Source organism: Podarcis bocagei (genome assembly GCF_964188305.1).
Source record: "Podarcis bocagei genome assembly, chromosome: 4".
NCBI lineage: Eukaryota > Metazoa > Chordata > Lepidosauria > Squamata > Lacertidae > Podarcis > Podarcis bocagei.
In genome coordinates this window covers 71814605-71831183 of record NC_138128.1, presented here as the reverse complement: position 1 = coordinate 71831183, position 16579 = coordinate 71814605, and the positions used below count along the sequence as shown (strand labels likewise).

Here is a 16579-nt window from a genome sequence, read left to right as displayed (position 1 = left end):
AGGATAAGGTTGGTGGGGCAGAGTCCCATTCGCCCTAATGAAGAAGCCTCTACGGCTCCTTTGTGAGTGAGCATCCATTGCTTAAGAATGCACATACTGTAGGAGTGAAACACCTGGTGGGACCTGGGGCACCACTCAGCCACAAAGTTTACTGGGTGACCTTGGACCAGTCACAGCAACTCAGCCTAACCTGCCTCACAGGGATGCTGTGAGGACAAAATGGGAGGGGGGGAGTGTGGATGCCACCTTGAGCTCCTTGGAGGTAAGGTAGGATATAAATATGATAAATAAATAAATATTAAGTGAATAAAGAGTAAAACTTAGTCTTGCCTGTTAATTTTTATAGATCAACTATGAGCAAATCATAGAGTTGGAAGGGACTCCAAGAGGCCAACACCCTGCAACGCAGGAATTTCAACCAAAGAATCCATGACTGCCACCTGTGTTTTTACAATTGAAAGCAAAAGCTACCAAAATATTACTATTTATTATAATTCTATCCCATCTTTTCCCCCAGGGAGCTCAAGGCAGCATACATGGCTCTCTCCTGTCACACCCATTTTCTCTTCCTGACCTCCTTGTGACACCTTTCAGAAGAGGGTGAAAGATGACGACTGCCCTTAAGCCACCTGCCTGTGAGCTTTATGGCTGAGCTTGGGTCTTAGACCAAGAGGACTAACTGCTAGCCCCCAACGTGAAAGAAAGAGAAGGCGAAGGGCTGCGTTTAAAATGCAAAAGCACTCACCGTCACAGTCAAAGAGGGCAAACACCACATCGCACACGTGGTCTGACAGCTCCACTTTCGCCACAGTCTTGGCTACCTGCTGCATAGTGTCTGAAAGATTAATGAGAACAAAATGAAAATCAGATGGCAATAAGGCAGAGGAATGCCACCTGACCCTATTGATGTCTCTAGTTGTCTTACTGCTAATGACAGCAGACAGGATTTTCCGTCCCCCAACCCCGACTTTGCCCTGAAGGGACGAGTCCTCTTCATACCCAATACAATTGGTAGTTGGAAAATGTGCTGAAACCAGCATGTAATTTCTCATCTAACTGCAGTGCTGAAGTCAATCACAGCAGAGGCAACCTGCCTGTCCTGCTGATGGGCATTTCATTACAATCCATTGGACACGGCAGTGGAGAAATCAGAAGAGCGCTAGGAGGGTCCAGCAAAGGCAATGCATAGAGCTTCGAAATCTCAGAAATATGCAGGCAATCCACTCCCCAGCCGCCAACATGTTCAGCAGAGCATTGACAGCTTGCTCCCAGAAGCACAAAGCTCGCCGGGAATCTTTGCCCTGTCAGGTAGCCTAACTGAATGGGTGGGAATGGTCCCCGAACAGCTCCCACTTGTCAGAATGGGGGCTGCACAAGAGGAAATCTTGGTGGGCTGCACCCTGTGTTAACACATTCACAGCCCAGACCCTGCCCCTAACAACTTTTTAAATATGTAGTGACCATAGGTAAAGGTAAAGGGACCCCTGACCATTAGGTCCAGTCGTGACCAACTCTGGGGTTGCGGCGCTCATCTCACTTTATTGGCCGAGGGAGCCAGCATTCACCTTCCAGGTCATGTGGCCAGGACTAAGCCGCTTCTGGCGAACCAGAGCAGCGCACGGAAACGCCGTTTACCTTCCTGCCAGAGCGGTACCTATTTATCTACTTGCACTTTGACGTGCTTTCGAACTGCTAGGTTGGCAAGAGCAGGGACCGAGCAGTGGAAGCTCACCCCATCGCGGGGATTCGAACTGCCGACCTTCTGATCGGCAAGTCCTAGGCTCAGTGGTTTAACCCACAGCGCCACCCACGCCCGTAGTGATCATAGATTAAGCAATATACCATAATCAAGACAAGCTAGATGAAACTATGGGTCAAGGAGAGGGAGAAAATGAAAAATCCTAATTAATGATCAGTGAGTATATGCCTCTCCAAGGGTTTTGTCCAATGTTACTTCTACTCAGAGTAGACCTACTGAAATTACATTCATTTCAACAGGCTTGAGTTGAACTTAGTCGTACTCTAGTATTTATTGTTCACACACACACAAACCCATCTGAAGTTGGGTTGCCTGGCTTCCTTTTTGAAATTCTAGCGGAGAGAATTCTGCCCCAAAACATCCATGGGATGTTAAAGAAAACGAGAAATGAGAAGTGAAGCCCACTCAGTTCTTACTGGACCCCATTCAGGGAAAACAGAAGTGATCCCCAAGGAAATGAGAGCACGCAACAAACAGGTTTCATAATGTTTGCTATGTGAAGCATTAGTGATAACTGGAGAGCCAAGATGCCCAAAGACATGTTGACAAACAAATTTGCCCGCAATAAATGGAATGCATTTATGACAAATATTGAGATTCATTAAAGATTTCACATGTCACTGATTAAAAACAGGCATCCAAAAAAGCAAGATAGCATATCTAGGATGAAACTTGCATCTTCAACCACTCCGGCAGCTACTTGTTATCCACACTGCTGTCATCTATATAGCCCTTTCAGACATTATTCTCTCATATGATTAATATCAAGTGATGAGCCTGCAGCTGTTAGCCCCAGCCCTGCTGTCACATCTCTTCACCCTTGTTGCCCAGGGGAAGGAATGGAGAGGGGAGACTGAGCCAGGCATATTTAAAATCCTGGGCAGTGATGACTGATGCAGATTGGGACTGGTAAGGCAGAAAAAGCAGGGAGACCTGCAGTAGGCACAGCCAGAACTAATGAAAGGCAGAGCCAACTAAGTTTATTTTTGTTCCCGTCCTCATCCCTGTTGATTTCTATAAGGAGGCCATGGAGAGGGAGGAGGAGGAGGAGGAGGAAGAAGTGCCATGCCATGGACTGGCTGTATATGGGGCAGCTCAGTTGGAAAGCTCAACCCCAAGTTGATTACAGAAACTAAAACTAGTTTCTTATAACAATGGAAAAGATCCACTGTCACATAATCTCTAGGACAATCTCTTCAGAAATGCCAATTCTGTCCCTTCGCCCTTTTCTACCCACCTTCTCCTTTTGCTCTCCTATCTATGATTGCTCTCATTAGTTTCCTTCGACCCACACCTATGCTAAGGAGGACGTGAGGCCAGCAGCAGAAATACTGTTTCTCAGCAGATTTCATCACGACGAAAAGCAAAACCCTGCAGTGCCAGCCATGACCTAGCCCCCTTTGGTTTCTTCATCTTCAGTGGAGGAAAGCAGGCCAATTTCTTCCATGAGCTTAATAACCTGAAGAAGGGCTCCCTTGGTTGGCAACTTGCTGATTAGCATAATGGAAACTCCAGAGCTGCCAAGAGCATCAATACTCATGCTTAAAAGCACAGCCGCCGAAGAAAAATAACCCGTCTCACAGGCACATTGGTGGTTTTATCTGCGTCCCGTTTTCAGGGTCAATGAGCTAATTCATTTGCAATTCCTCTCCTGCTGCGTCCTCCAGGTAAGCCACTCAGCATCGCAGGGTTTCTAACTTTTATTGCAGGGTTGGGAAATCTGTGGTCCTCCAAATGTTCGTAGGACTACAACTCCCACGACCACTGGCCATGCTGAATGGGGATGATGGGAGTTGTAGTCCACCAGTATCTGGAGCCCCAAAGGTTAGCCATCCCTGCTTGTTTGTTTACATCTGGTCTAGATTCACATTCACTGGAATCATATACGTAGCGAGACCAGACATGTAGAATCGACAAAATTATACAACCATTGCCAACTGGAGATAGAGAGTTTGGTCTCATCTACATATAGATGGAGCCTCACTCAAATTGCAGCAAAACATGCCGAGTGAGCATACTGAATTGCAACTTCCTTTTAAAATGTTTAATAGCACTTTTACCTTTCTCAACAAAAGCAATTAAAACACAGACACATGAAAAAACTGAACATCATGCTTTACCACCACAGCCACCCAACCCTTTGGTCCGTTTCAAAACCAAGGCAGTTGCATAACCAGTGTGTGTGACCCTGGGGGTCTGTGCCCCTCTTTTACACCCACAAATGTACCACCATTACATCACAGCCTTGTTTAAAGGTAAAACAAGATGCAACCTCTATGGCACACCTTTTCTACTTTGTACAAGAAAGAGATGGAGGGACACAAAACTCTGGAGGTTGCAGCTTCTTCTTCAACATGTGCCGCACACTTAACACACTACTTTCTCAAACGTCTTTAGGAGCAGTAACTGCTGGGCACGTGTCTGCGTATTTCAAAGACAAGGCAAGATGCAGTCCTGATTAAAAAAAACAACTTTACACGATCCTCTGAACATTGACGTGACTCAGAAAATGGCAAGCCAGGTGGCACTTCTGTTGGGAGCAATGAAAGGAAAAACAACTTGGTGGCAGATCACACCCTTTGTGTAATAAAGGTCTCAGGTTCAAGCCCTGTTATCCTCTAGCTGTGAAAAGGCCTGTGCATCAAATGATGGGAAAGACTTCTGCCACTCCGAATGGGAAAATTAGACTAGATGCGTTGCCGCCTGCCTGGGCATGGCCCACAGCCAATGCCCAGCCAGGCGGCAAGATACTGCCCCTGCAGTGGGGCCTCTGATTGGCCCATTTAATTTTGACTTTCTGGTGGGGAATCCCACCCCATATTTCTGCTCCCCAAACGGCTGGCAAACATGTAGGCTTCTGCTGGTGAGGACGGTGGAGAGGGCCAAGGTCAGCAACCGGGGCTCACCTGAGAAGGGTGAGCGGCCATTCTGGGATAAAAACAGCTTCCTATGGTTTTTATTCCCTACATAAAAAGCAATAAAACCCAAGAGGCATTCATAACTGTGCTTTACTTGCTGCACTGTGATCTGTTTGTTTTTGACCTTCAGAGAAATAAGAGTATTCCTGCTTTAAATCTTCCACCCCTTAGGCCCCTTTATGTACAATCGCAGACAAAGAAGAAACTCCATTGGGTGCTTCTTGCATTTTACAGGCTCTGTAGCATGCACTGATGTATTTGTGAATGCTCAGGAGTGGGCAGGGTGTATGACAAAACATATTCTGTGAAGGAGGAAGGGGGGGGGGAGCTTAATTTCCAAGCAATTTCTGCAGAAATTCTAGCTCAATTGGGCTAAACAATTCTGAATCAGTCTTTTGCCAAGTGAACAGCAGGGAAACCTCATTATGTGTAACCAACGCTCACATGGAGACACATGGTAAATTATGCTGCATCACTCGAGCTTTCAAGGCAAAAACAAGTATAGATACGTCAAGAGGAAACGCCAAGTCCATTTACAGCTTGCCAGTGTTTTAAGCTATTAAAAATTATAAAGCATGCACACTTGACCTATCTGAAAACATGTCTTTCATTCCAATGCTCCCTTAGGCACAAACCACACTTGGGTAGATGCAAGGCATTTGACTTTATAATGAACTGTAATTCAAGCTAATGGATGCACCGGATGAAGGCAATTCAGCCCTAGAAAGAGGGCTCCGCAATTGCCTATTGTGACACAGAACATTTGTACGCACCTTAAACACCCATGAATCATAATTAAATTAGGGCAGCCAAGTTGGTTTCTCCTCCCTATATTTATAAGGTAGTCAGAGCAGATTAATCCCAGGGTTTTTGCATATATTGCCTCATAGTCCTGAGTGTTAGTCAGGTTTCACCTTCCCATTTAAGTTGATAAGGACATGCCAACAACAGACAGAAACAGTGAAGGTGTTGGTGTTCTTTATGCTCCGATCCTCCTTTCCAAAGTGCCTCTGGAGTAATGAACAAAAGCAGTTTGTTACTGTCCTGAAGCCTAATGAATCTGAGACCCAAGATGACACAAAACAGATGGGGCAAGCACACCTCTGCATAATGTTGTTGATGATCCTCTATTCACAGATAATCACTTTGCCAGAGACTTGTGACCACTCCTCTTGGGATGGCTTTCAAGCTCCACATTTTGCAAGTATCCTCTGTACCAGCTAGCGATGTCTAGGACATGCATTTTGGGTTACTGATCTGTTATTTAAAGCAGCCCATATGCATACCAGTCAATTTGTGATCTAGCGTCAGGAAGCAATAAATTAACTGGTACATTTTGGCCATGATCTAAAGAGCGATGGGCTTCTACTGCCATATAGGACTGACCTCTTTCTTTGAGCAGCTGACTTCCATGTCACGAAAACAAAGATCACCACAGCCAATCACAAACAAACAACCACACCCTAGGCCAACCCCAACCTCTCTCACCACCAAAGGAACACAAGTGAACAGCACAAGCAACGCTGACACCAAACCCTACATAAATTAAGCATAATAGAAACATCGCCACCCGACCCCACTCCCACCCAACTTCCCTCCCCCCCTTTTTTCCCTCTTCTTCTTCTCCCCCTAATGTCTCAACTAATGAAACGGATTTGTAAAAATGTTACATGGAAAAAATACGAGGCATTACACTTACTTCTGTAAAACAAGAAAATCTTTAATAAAAATTTAAAAAACCAAACTGTACTCAAAACTCCTCAGTTTTGAAGGGGTTTGTCATGTAGCATAAATAAGGCAGAAAAACAAGCCTGAACCCTGCTGGGCTCATAGAATGAAACCCGTGATTTGGGGGATCCTATCAGATCTACAATATAGCTCAATCTATAAAATGCAATGTGCATTTATACCCATGTACACAACAGTGCTAGTGCGGTGTAGTAGCTAAGAGTGCCAGACTAGGGGCAGGAAGAAGATCAAGGTTCAAATTCCACTTAGCCATGAGGCTCACTAGGTGACCCTGGACCAGCCACTCACTCTCAGCCTACTCCACAAGGTAGTTGCTAGCCTAAAATCGATGAAGGGCAACTGGCGATTATACTGCCTTTACCTCCTTAAAGGAAAGGTAGGATATAAATGGAGTAAATAAACAAGTAGGCCTTATCCATCACCTAAAGCACTTCACAATCCTTCCTCAGCTCTTGTAAACTTTTCCTTTGAAACTAGGGCTGGGCGATATCTGGTTTTCAACATTGTGATATATCAGTAGCTAAATACAGTGATATGCTGCTATATCACAACTTCTGACTCTGGAATGTATCTTGGCTGCTGCTTATTTCCCCCCTTAGGGGGGGCGTCGTTCAACTGCTCAGCTGGGGGTGGGGGGTGGGAAACCTTCTGCCCCTCATCTGAGCAAGCTCCCATACCCTTCTGGCTCATTCAAGCTGGAGGAGCATGGGGCTTCCTCAAAGGTGCAGGCAGGCATCTGAAGGCAATTTGAGCTTGTGCAATTTATAGCCAGCTAAAATGGTCTGAAACCGGTATCACAATCTGAACGTCATACTGGTTTCAGATATTTTATCAATATATTGCCCAGTTCCATTTAGCACAGCATTTTGTTCTGTCTGCATAACTACAAACAAAAAGCAGCAGAAGGGGGCTTTTCCTCTTGGCCTGGGGGGTCAGCCTTGCTCCTGCTGATCCTTCCTTCCTCGTCCTTTCCCACACTCTTCCAAAGTGATTTAAATTCACACTCCTGCGGAGTTACAACCAGGTCAGCAGCAAATGGAAAAACCGTATGTGCTCTGGCTACTGCAGATTTTGCAGAAGGTTAATAAAAATTACAAGAGAGTCCTGCAAACTGGGTCACTGTGTTCGCTGAACGCTCTTGCTAGGCTGCCCTGGGAAGAGCTATTAAGCTTTTGTTCACATGAAGGCTTTTATAATTAATTAAAAGCTAACATGTTTTCAACTAACCCATGCTAATGAGCTTTCTTTGAGATGTTCAAACAGAAGCCAGCACTCCAGGTGAGCCAATCTGGGGCACGTCCTCAAAGGCATTAACAAGCATGGAGCTTGCTGTTCGCTAGGCCAAGTGTTCGCAGTTTACAGCTTTCCTTTGCTTGTGGCAAAGGCAGCATCAGCATTGATATGGCTACAGTAACTGCAGAACGTTTTCAGATCTGCCGACTGCAAAACGCCAAAGCAGGAGACTTGGGGCTAAATTGGGCACGTGCAATTTTGCCTACAAAGAGATTCTGGTACCATCTATCACACAATGATCTAAGGACCTCACTGCCCTGGCTACACTGACCATATTTCATGTAGACATCAATTTTGCCTGGATACCTACAGTAGTGCCTCGCAAGACGAAAATAATTCGTTCCGTGAGTCTTTTCGTTTTTCGTCTTGCGAAGCACGGTCCGTCGCAACTGCGCCTCTTCAAGCGGCTTTAAGAAAAAAGCGCAAGACGTTTTCGTCTTGCGAAGCAAGCCCATAGGGAAATTCGTCTAGCGAAGCAACGCAAAACCGAAAAACCCTTTCGTCTAGCGAGTTTTTCGTCTTGCGAGGCATTCGTCTTGCGGGGCACCACTGTATTTGGACATTTGGAGGGCTTATATGAACATATGCTTAACTTAAGATATACGGATGGTTATTGCATCCTTAACATGAGCTGGTGGCAGTAACTTCTGATCTATCTAGGTATTTCTTGCGGAGCTTGTAAAAAAAGAAAAGATGGCCAGGATCTGTTGGAAAGGATCTAGATATCTGTGGGAAAATTCAGAACCAAGCTTAGGTTTAGCAAAATTATCCTAGCTGCAAATGAACACAGGCGTTGCAAGGGTTGCAGAGGACCTAAACTGATATTGTATATTACCAGACCCTCAAAGTGTCCCTCTTTTCCAGGGACATCCCTGGTTTAGAGAAGCCATCCTGGTTTCTGATTTGATATCGGAATGTCCCATTTTTCCTTATAATGTCCCCATTTTCATTGGAGAAACATTGGAGGGCATGGAGTCATCCAACCCCCGAGCCATCTGAAGGCAATCCTGTATAGGGAAGGTTTTTTTAAAAAAAAAAGTTTGATGTTTTAATATATGTTGGAAGCTGCCCAGAGTGGCTGGGGTAGCCCAGAAAGATGTGTGGGGTATCCAATCCTTTGCCAATTAAGTGTGTTCCATTACGAGGGTGGGGAGGTGTGGTGGAGAGAGATGGAAATGAGAAACCATCTGCAAAAGCTCCCAGGGCCTGAGGAATTATGAAGGATGTTTTAGTAGGCCCAGTTTTCTGCTGGTCAAAAAACAAACACATTCTAAGGTCTCTAGTGGACAAACAAAACCAGCAACGAAATTTAATGTTGAAATAAAGAGTGGAGGCAGCAGCCCTTGGAGCATTTCCATGTTATTGCTTTTGAAGCAAAACCCTTTCTAGTTATGTCAAGGGTGATATATTCTGGACCATTTTTATTTACAGACAGACACCCCCCCAAAGGGAGGAGGTGTGTGTTGAAACTGATTGAAATAACTCCAGAAAGCCTGAATGATGATTTCAGCCTACTCTAAAAAGAGGTGAATGAATCTCCTGGCCACAAAAAGTTATTTGGGTGGTTAAAAGGGACATTTGTATAACAGAAAACAATCAGTTACCCAATGCATTTCGTGCAGTTCTGTATAACATTTCTGAATGCTTGAACAGAATTTCATATCCTCTCCCCCGTCCCCTGAGACTGCTCACTTTATTCAAACATTTTACGAAGCATGACTTACATACAGAGTGAAGAGATTAGCCCAGATATTCTGGGTGCAAACCTCTTTAATCAAATATTCTGTCTGAACTCTTATTATCAAGTAAGATACAAAACAAAGCTCAACTAAGCAAGTGGCGGTGGGACATATCAGTGCCTACAATACCTGAGAAAGGCCTCAACAAAAGTATGTTCAAACTTCATTCAGAAACAGATTATACTTCAAACAACCCAAAGATCAACAGAGTGAAAATTCAGATGTTAAACTGTATACTTCTGTCAACATATGTGATATAATATACCACATTAAATCACTTTTGGATAACTTTAGGTCAGGAATTAGGTAAATTGTGGGCCTTCAGATGTTGTTGAATTCCCATGAGCCCCAGCCAGCCTTAGCTAATGGTGAGGGATGGTGGGAGTTGTAGGCCAACAACATTTGGAGGAGCACAGCTTTCCCACTGCCACTTTAGTTCTTCTCCATCACCAGACACAGGATGGTTCATAAAACTTAGGAGTCAACCACTTCAGCTCAGCAGGACTTCAGCGCAAGAAGTCCTGGAGGACAGAACAATGGCTCTTGCTATATAATATACGTTTTCCTTTGACCCATCGCTTGCTGCTTATTACCCAGTGTAGTTGCCTGAGGTTTTTTTTTTATAATAACTTTTATTTCCAATATTCACTCTTTTAAAATCACAAGAAGGAAAAAAAAAGACATCGCAAAATAAACAGATGTAGACAATAAAATATCAAGACGTAAATACATTTCTCCAAAAGTATTAATTATCATAACATCATTCTGACTTCCCTCCACCACGATTTAAGCTATATCCCATTGATACCCTTCTTGCAGTTCCTTCTTTCTACCTTTATCTTTACTTCGCAGATTCTATAATTCACCTACTGTTATTTTAATGTTACCTAAGTTTTTCTCCATGTATGATATAAATTTATTCCAATCATTAATAAAGATTTTATTACTCTGATGCCTGATCTTCTGTGTCATTTTTGCTAACTCAGAGTACTCAAATAGCTTGTTTTGCCATTCACTAATAGTTGGGATTTTAGATGATTTCCAGTTCTGTGCCAACAGTAGTCTAGCTGCTGTCGTTGCATACTGGAACATGGTTTGATCTTCTTTTCTAATCTCCTCACCGACCATTCCCAGAATAAATGCTTCTGGTTTTTTAGGAAATGTGTATTTCAGTATCTTTTTCAATTCATCATAGATAGAACCCCAGAACCTCTTCACTTCTTCACATGACCACCACATATGATGGAAGTCGCCCTCTTTTTTTTTACATTTCCAACATCTTTTGTCTCCAGTCTTGTACATTTTTCCAAGCTTAACAGGAGTAATATGCCAACGATACATCATTTTTTCCATATTTTCACGGAGGCTAACGCATGCTGTAAATTTCATGTCCTTAGTCCAAAGTTTCACCCATCTCTCATATTCTAAACTATATCCCAAATCTATGGCCCACTTTATCATGACCTCCTTCACCTCCTCGTCTTTTGTATCCCATTCCAGTAATTGATTGTACATTTTGGATAGAAGCTTACTCTTTCCTTCTAATATTTCCACTTGGAATTTTGATTTTTTCTCATTCATCCCTATTTTTTTGTGTTCATTCCATAGGGCATTAATTTGGTGAACCTGTAACCACCCTATTGACTTATCTTTTAGTTCTTCAAATGATTTAATTCTCCACCCCTTATCCGATTTGGTCAGGAGATCTTCGTAGGTCCATCTTTGGCTTCTCGTGTTTAAATTTTTAAGGGATGAGATATTAACTAGAGATAGCCACCAAGGTATGCCCTTTTCCAACAGTCTTTTAGTTCTATTCCAAACCTCTAACAACGCTCCTCTAACAATATGGTGGGAGAAACCCTTATGCACCCTTTCATTATCTTGCCATAAATAGGCGTCCCAGCCAAATCTAGCATCAAATCCTTCCAGGTCTAACACATCTAAGTTTTCCAGAACTATCCAGTCCTTAACCCAACATAGGCATGCAGCCTCATAATATAATTGCAAATTCGGGACGGCAAACCCCCCTCTTTCTCTCCTGTCTGTGAGCAGTTTAAACTTAATTCTTGCTCTCTTCCCCTGCCAGATAAACCTGGACAGGCTCCTCTGCCATTCCTTAAACATTGTTGTTCCTCTAATTACTGGAATATTCTGAAATAAAAATAATATTTTTGGAAGGATGTTCATTTTTATGGCTGCCATTCGTCCCTCCCAGGAGAGTGTTAATCTACTCCAGATGTCTAAATCTTTTTTAATCTCACTCCAGGTTTTTTTGTAATTATTTTCCACTAAATTTATATTTTTTGTAGTTACCCAAATACCCAAATACTTCACCTTTTTCACTACCTTAATTCCTGTTTGTTGTTCTAATTGATTTCTTAAGTCTTCCGCCAAGTTCTTAGTCAGTATTTTTGTCTTATTTTTGTTTAACTTAAACCCAGATAACTTCCCAAACTCCTCAAGCACTTCCAAGACTTTTTCCACGCTTTTTAATGGCTCTTCTAATGATATCACTAAATCATCGGCGTATGCCTTTAATTTATATTCTTTCACTCCAAGTTTAATTCCTCTTATTTCCGGTGTTTCCCTTATTTTATTTGCAATTACCTCCAGTACCATAATAAACAGGAGGGGGGACAGAGGGCACCCCTGTCTTGTACCTTTTGATATCATAAATGAATCTGTTAAGTTATTATTAATAATTAATTTCGCTCTTTGGCTCGAATAAATTGCTTTGATACCCTCCAAGAAGGGCCCCTCTATCCCTACCCTTTCCATACACTTTACAAGGAAACACCAGGATACATTGTCGAAAGCTTTTTTGGCGTCGACGAATACCAGAGCTGCAGGAATTTCATTTTTAAACTCTAAATATTCAATGATGTTTATTATATTTCTTATGTTGTCCTTCAGCTGTCTGCCTGGCAAAAAACCGGCTTGGTCTTTATGAATTGATTTTGTCAAATATTTTTTCAGTCTTTTTGCCATTATCTCAGCAAATATTTTATAATCGTTATTGAGTAGTGATATCGGCCTATAGTTTTTTACGTCAAGTTTATCCGCCTCCGGTTTTGGTATTAGGGTAGTATGGGCCTCTCTCCACGAGTCCGGTATCCTCCCTCCCTGTAAGATGTTATTAAATACGTCACATAAGACAGGTGTTACATATTCCTCCAGGACTTTATAATATTTTTGTGACAGACCATCTGGACCTGGAGCTTTCCCTGGTTTCATTTTTTTAATAGCCTCCTTAACCTCATCCGTCGTTATTGGTTTATTTAGATGGGATTTTTCATCATCTGTCAGCCGCTCACCCCCATTTTTCTCCAAATATCTTTCTATTTCTATTGTATCTTCATCCTCCTTTCTTTTGTACAAGGTTTCATAGAACTGAAGAAACTTTTCCTTTATTTCATTTGGGTCTTCTATTATATGTTCCTCTATTTTAATCTTATTAATCACCATTTGTTTTTTCCTTTTCCTTAGTTGCCATGCTAACAATCTCCCCGTCTTGTTTGCAGATTCAAAGTATTTTTGTTTCATTGATTTTATCCTCCATTCTACCTCTTGCCCTAATAATGTTGAGTATTGAGTTTGCAGCACTTTAGATATTTGTTTCATCTTTTCATCCTCTGGGTTTATTATTAATTTTTCCTCACATTCTTTCAGTTGTTTCACTATTTCTTCCTTTTTTAATTCTCTTAACTTCCTTCTATAACTATTCTGCTGAATCAAGAATCCCCTGAGGACCGCTTTACTTGCTTCCCAGACTATGTCAATTTTGGTTCCTTTGTTTAAATTCCATTCAAAATACTCTTTCAGGGTGTTTTTTGCTTTCTCAATAATCTCTTCGTTTTCTAATAGGTATTCGTTCATTCTCCACCTGTACTGTCCCAATGATCTACCTTTTATTTCCAAAATAATTGGGTTGTGATCGGAGAGTGTTCTAGGTTCTATCTCACATTTCCTTGTTCTAAATGATAACTCTCTTGAAATCCAAATCTGATCGATTCTGCCCCAACTCTGATGTGCATCTGAAAAGTGTGTAAATTGTTTTATTGTTGGGTTTTTGTACCTCCAAATATCAATCAGATCTAAATTTTCCTATAAATCTTTAAAAGATTTTGGGAGTTTCCCTTGGTTCGTCTTTCTCTTTTTTTCACTCCTATCCATTTCAGGGTCAGGGACTCCATTTAGGTCTCCTAAAAGAATTAATTTGTGGCTCTCTAATTCTAATAACATTTGTTCCAATTTTTTAAAGAATTCTGCTTTTTTTGTATTGGGGGCATAGACCGTTATTACATTAAATTTTTCTCCTTGATGATTAATTTGAACTCCCAGAATTCTTCCCTCTTCATCCTTACATATTAGTGTCGGTTCCCATTTCTCTTTAACATAAACCACCAGTCCTCTTTTTTTACTGACATCAGAATTAATAAATTCCACCCCCAACTTTTTATTAATCAATACATGTTTATGTTTTTTAGCTATATGAGTCTCTTGGTAGCATATCACATCATAATTTTTGTTCCTCAAAACTTTCATTATTTTATTCCTTTTGGATTTTTCATTTACACCATTTACATTCCAGGACAAAAACTTCAAAGACATTACTAAGACTAAGTTCTGGTTGCTCCTCTTTCTCTTCCTAACCTTCTTCCTCCGCTTCCTCTGCTTCTTCGCCGCTCTCTAGTCCCTCTTCATTCCCCTCCCCCCGCCCTCTCCCTCCTTCCCCCCTCCCAACCTCCCTCCCTCCCCCCTCCCCCTTCCACCCCCACCTCCTTCTCTGTCTCTGGTATTATCTTCTGTCTTGCCAAGTTCTTTCTCATATCTCCTCATAAATTTTTCCACTTCCTGTTGGTCTGTCAACTTGAATTTCTTATCCTTAAAGAAGAAAGCAATTCCTTCAGGAAATTCCCATCTGTATCGTATCCTGTTTCTTTTCAGGACTGCCACTATTTGTCTATATCCCTCCCTTTTGCGTAAAATTCTAACTGGGATTTCCTTCAGAACAATTATTGGCCTGCCACCAATTATTAGCTTTTTATGATAACTCGTTTTTAATATTAAATTCTTCATCTCAATTGAGTTAAATATTACTAAACAGTCTCCAAGAGGTCTTTTTGTCCTATTTTGGGCTATTCTCATTTTTATTCTGAAAGAGTTTTCAATTGTGTATGCGACATCTTCCTCTTTCAGATCTAACCATTTTGCTAACTCTTTGGTCATCTTTTCCTTTATGTTCTCATTTGTCTCTTCCTCTACTCCTCTAAATTTTAGGTGTAATTGTTTCTGTCGCATTTCTGTCATAGCAATATTATCCCAGATTTGTTCTTGCGTTTTATTCACCTCTCTCATCTCTTCCTTTATTTTTTCAGTCTCTTTTTTCTGTTCTCTCATGTCTTTTTGCAGTTTTTTATTGGTTTCCTCAAATGCTTTGGATTTGACAGATAGTTCTTGAATTTTTATGGAGAGGTCTCCTACTGCTCCTTCTATCCTCCTATCTATCATCTCCTGCATTTCTTCTAGTTTACTTTCTAGATGGCTTTCATTTTGTTTAAACTCCTCTTTGATTTTAAGCCATAGAATATCAAGGTCTTTAATTTCCTCTTGTCTAGATGTCTTTCTATCCGTTGGGGTTCCTCCCCCCTTTTTCCCATTTTCCCCCAACATCTTAAACCTTATTTCCACTATATGTGCTGTCACTAGGTCTCTCCCCTTTTGGGGCTCACAATCTCCTTCTCTTCAGATAATCAAACTAAGCCTTCTTTAACATATATGTGGGTTTTTAACACTTAGGGTGTTAAGGTGTCTTCTCAAGTTGCCTGAGTTAAGACACCAACTTAGTGAAAAGCAAGTGCAAACTTATCTCTAATTTGGTCGTCCTTCATAGCGTCTCCCCCATTAATATGATTGGCTCCGTATTCTGCCTGAGGAGCCAAGCCTGTGTTGCTGAGCTGGAGCATCATCATTAGGGCTGCTCTGCCAATATTCAGGGAGTACAATTATATAGGATAGGAGTTTTGGAAGGGCACAGAGGGAGAACCCAATGGGCCACATCCTAAGACATCAAAGTGCCACGGCTGCCTCAGTGCTCGTGCAATGCTGAGACAGCAAAACACTTCTATTCAGAGGTCAGGAGAACTTTTAGGACTTTGAACCATTCTTTCCCAATTCCCAAGGACAGAAGGTCACTTGGGCTACCATGACTTACTCACATTTGTGCCATGCAATGTTAAGTTAACTCAATACCGTACAATCAAGCTGTACATTATTTGGTATAGAAGAATGAAAGCATAAAATTTCAGTAATTATTACCCACACTTGTTCTGCTGCGGTTTCATTTTCCCTCCTCAAATGTTGTATATGCTGCCTGATTTATCCTTGCCTTTAGCCAATGTGAGCCTATTTGCTTTTCACGGTCATAGTTTTTATAGCTTTAATTAGAACTCTTACCTTAGTCAATTATAACTGCCTGTCTTCCTAATCCAACAACAGAGTATTACCTTTGCTTGCTTTTGATATTTATTAATTGATGCACTTCTCGGCTTAGCTTTAAGGCTCATATAAATCCTTCCAGCCTTTCCCAAGTTTCATTCAAATGCAGATATATATTTTTTTGCCCATTTTCTTACCCAGTCTATTTATGCTCTTCTGAAAGATTTGTTATTTTATTTTTTCCTGAACAGCAATAATGAATCCCTCAGCAATTTGATTCTTCTCTTTGTGCATGCTCACTAAATCATGCAACGTTCTTGATGGCAAAGATAACATTCAAGGGAGACAGACAGATGGGCTTTCAGGATTTATGAAACAAAATCAAGTTTCTCTAGAGGAGGTTCCTTCATAAAACAAACATGTTCACATTCAAGGTTTCCTAAGTACAGCATCGATCTTTTAATATCAAAGCCAGCTTGAATCTTAAGCTATTTCTAAAGCCTGTATTTTTAGAACTTACCTTCCATCACTGACTAAAACATTTGTCAACATGTGTAGCAGCTTATTTTACATCAGCAAGCGCTGAGAATCGACACACACTGCCTTCAAATTCTTATTGTCTCTTTGAAGCTAGTGCTTCAAATCCACTGTATGCACAGTTCTCCACATATCAAAGGGCCCTA

General features: G+C 41.6%; 1 protein-coding gene across 1 annotated transcript in view; it reads right to left on the bottom strand.

Annotated features, from left to right (window-relative positions):
• Positions 1–16579, bottom strand: part of MICU1 (mitochondrial calcium uptake 1) — a 124458-nt gene that overhangs the window by 6832 nt on the left and 101047 nt on the right. Inside the window, exon 10 of the mRNA XM_081189861.1 lies at positions 746–835. Coding sequence (XP_081045987.1) covers positions 746–835 — 90 coding nt within the window. The remainder of the gene's footprint in view (positions 1–745; positions 836–16579) is intronic.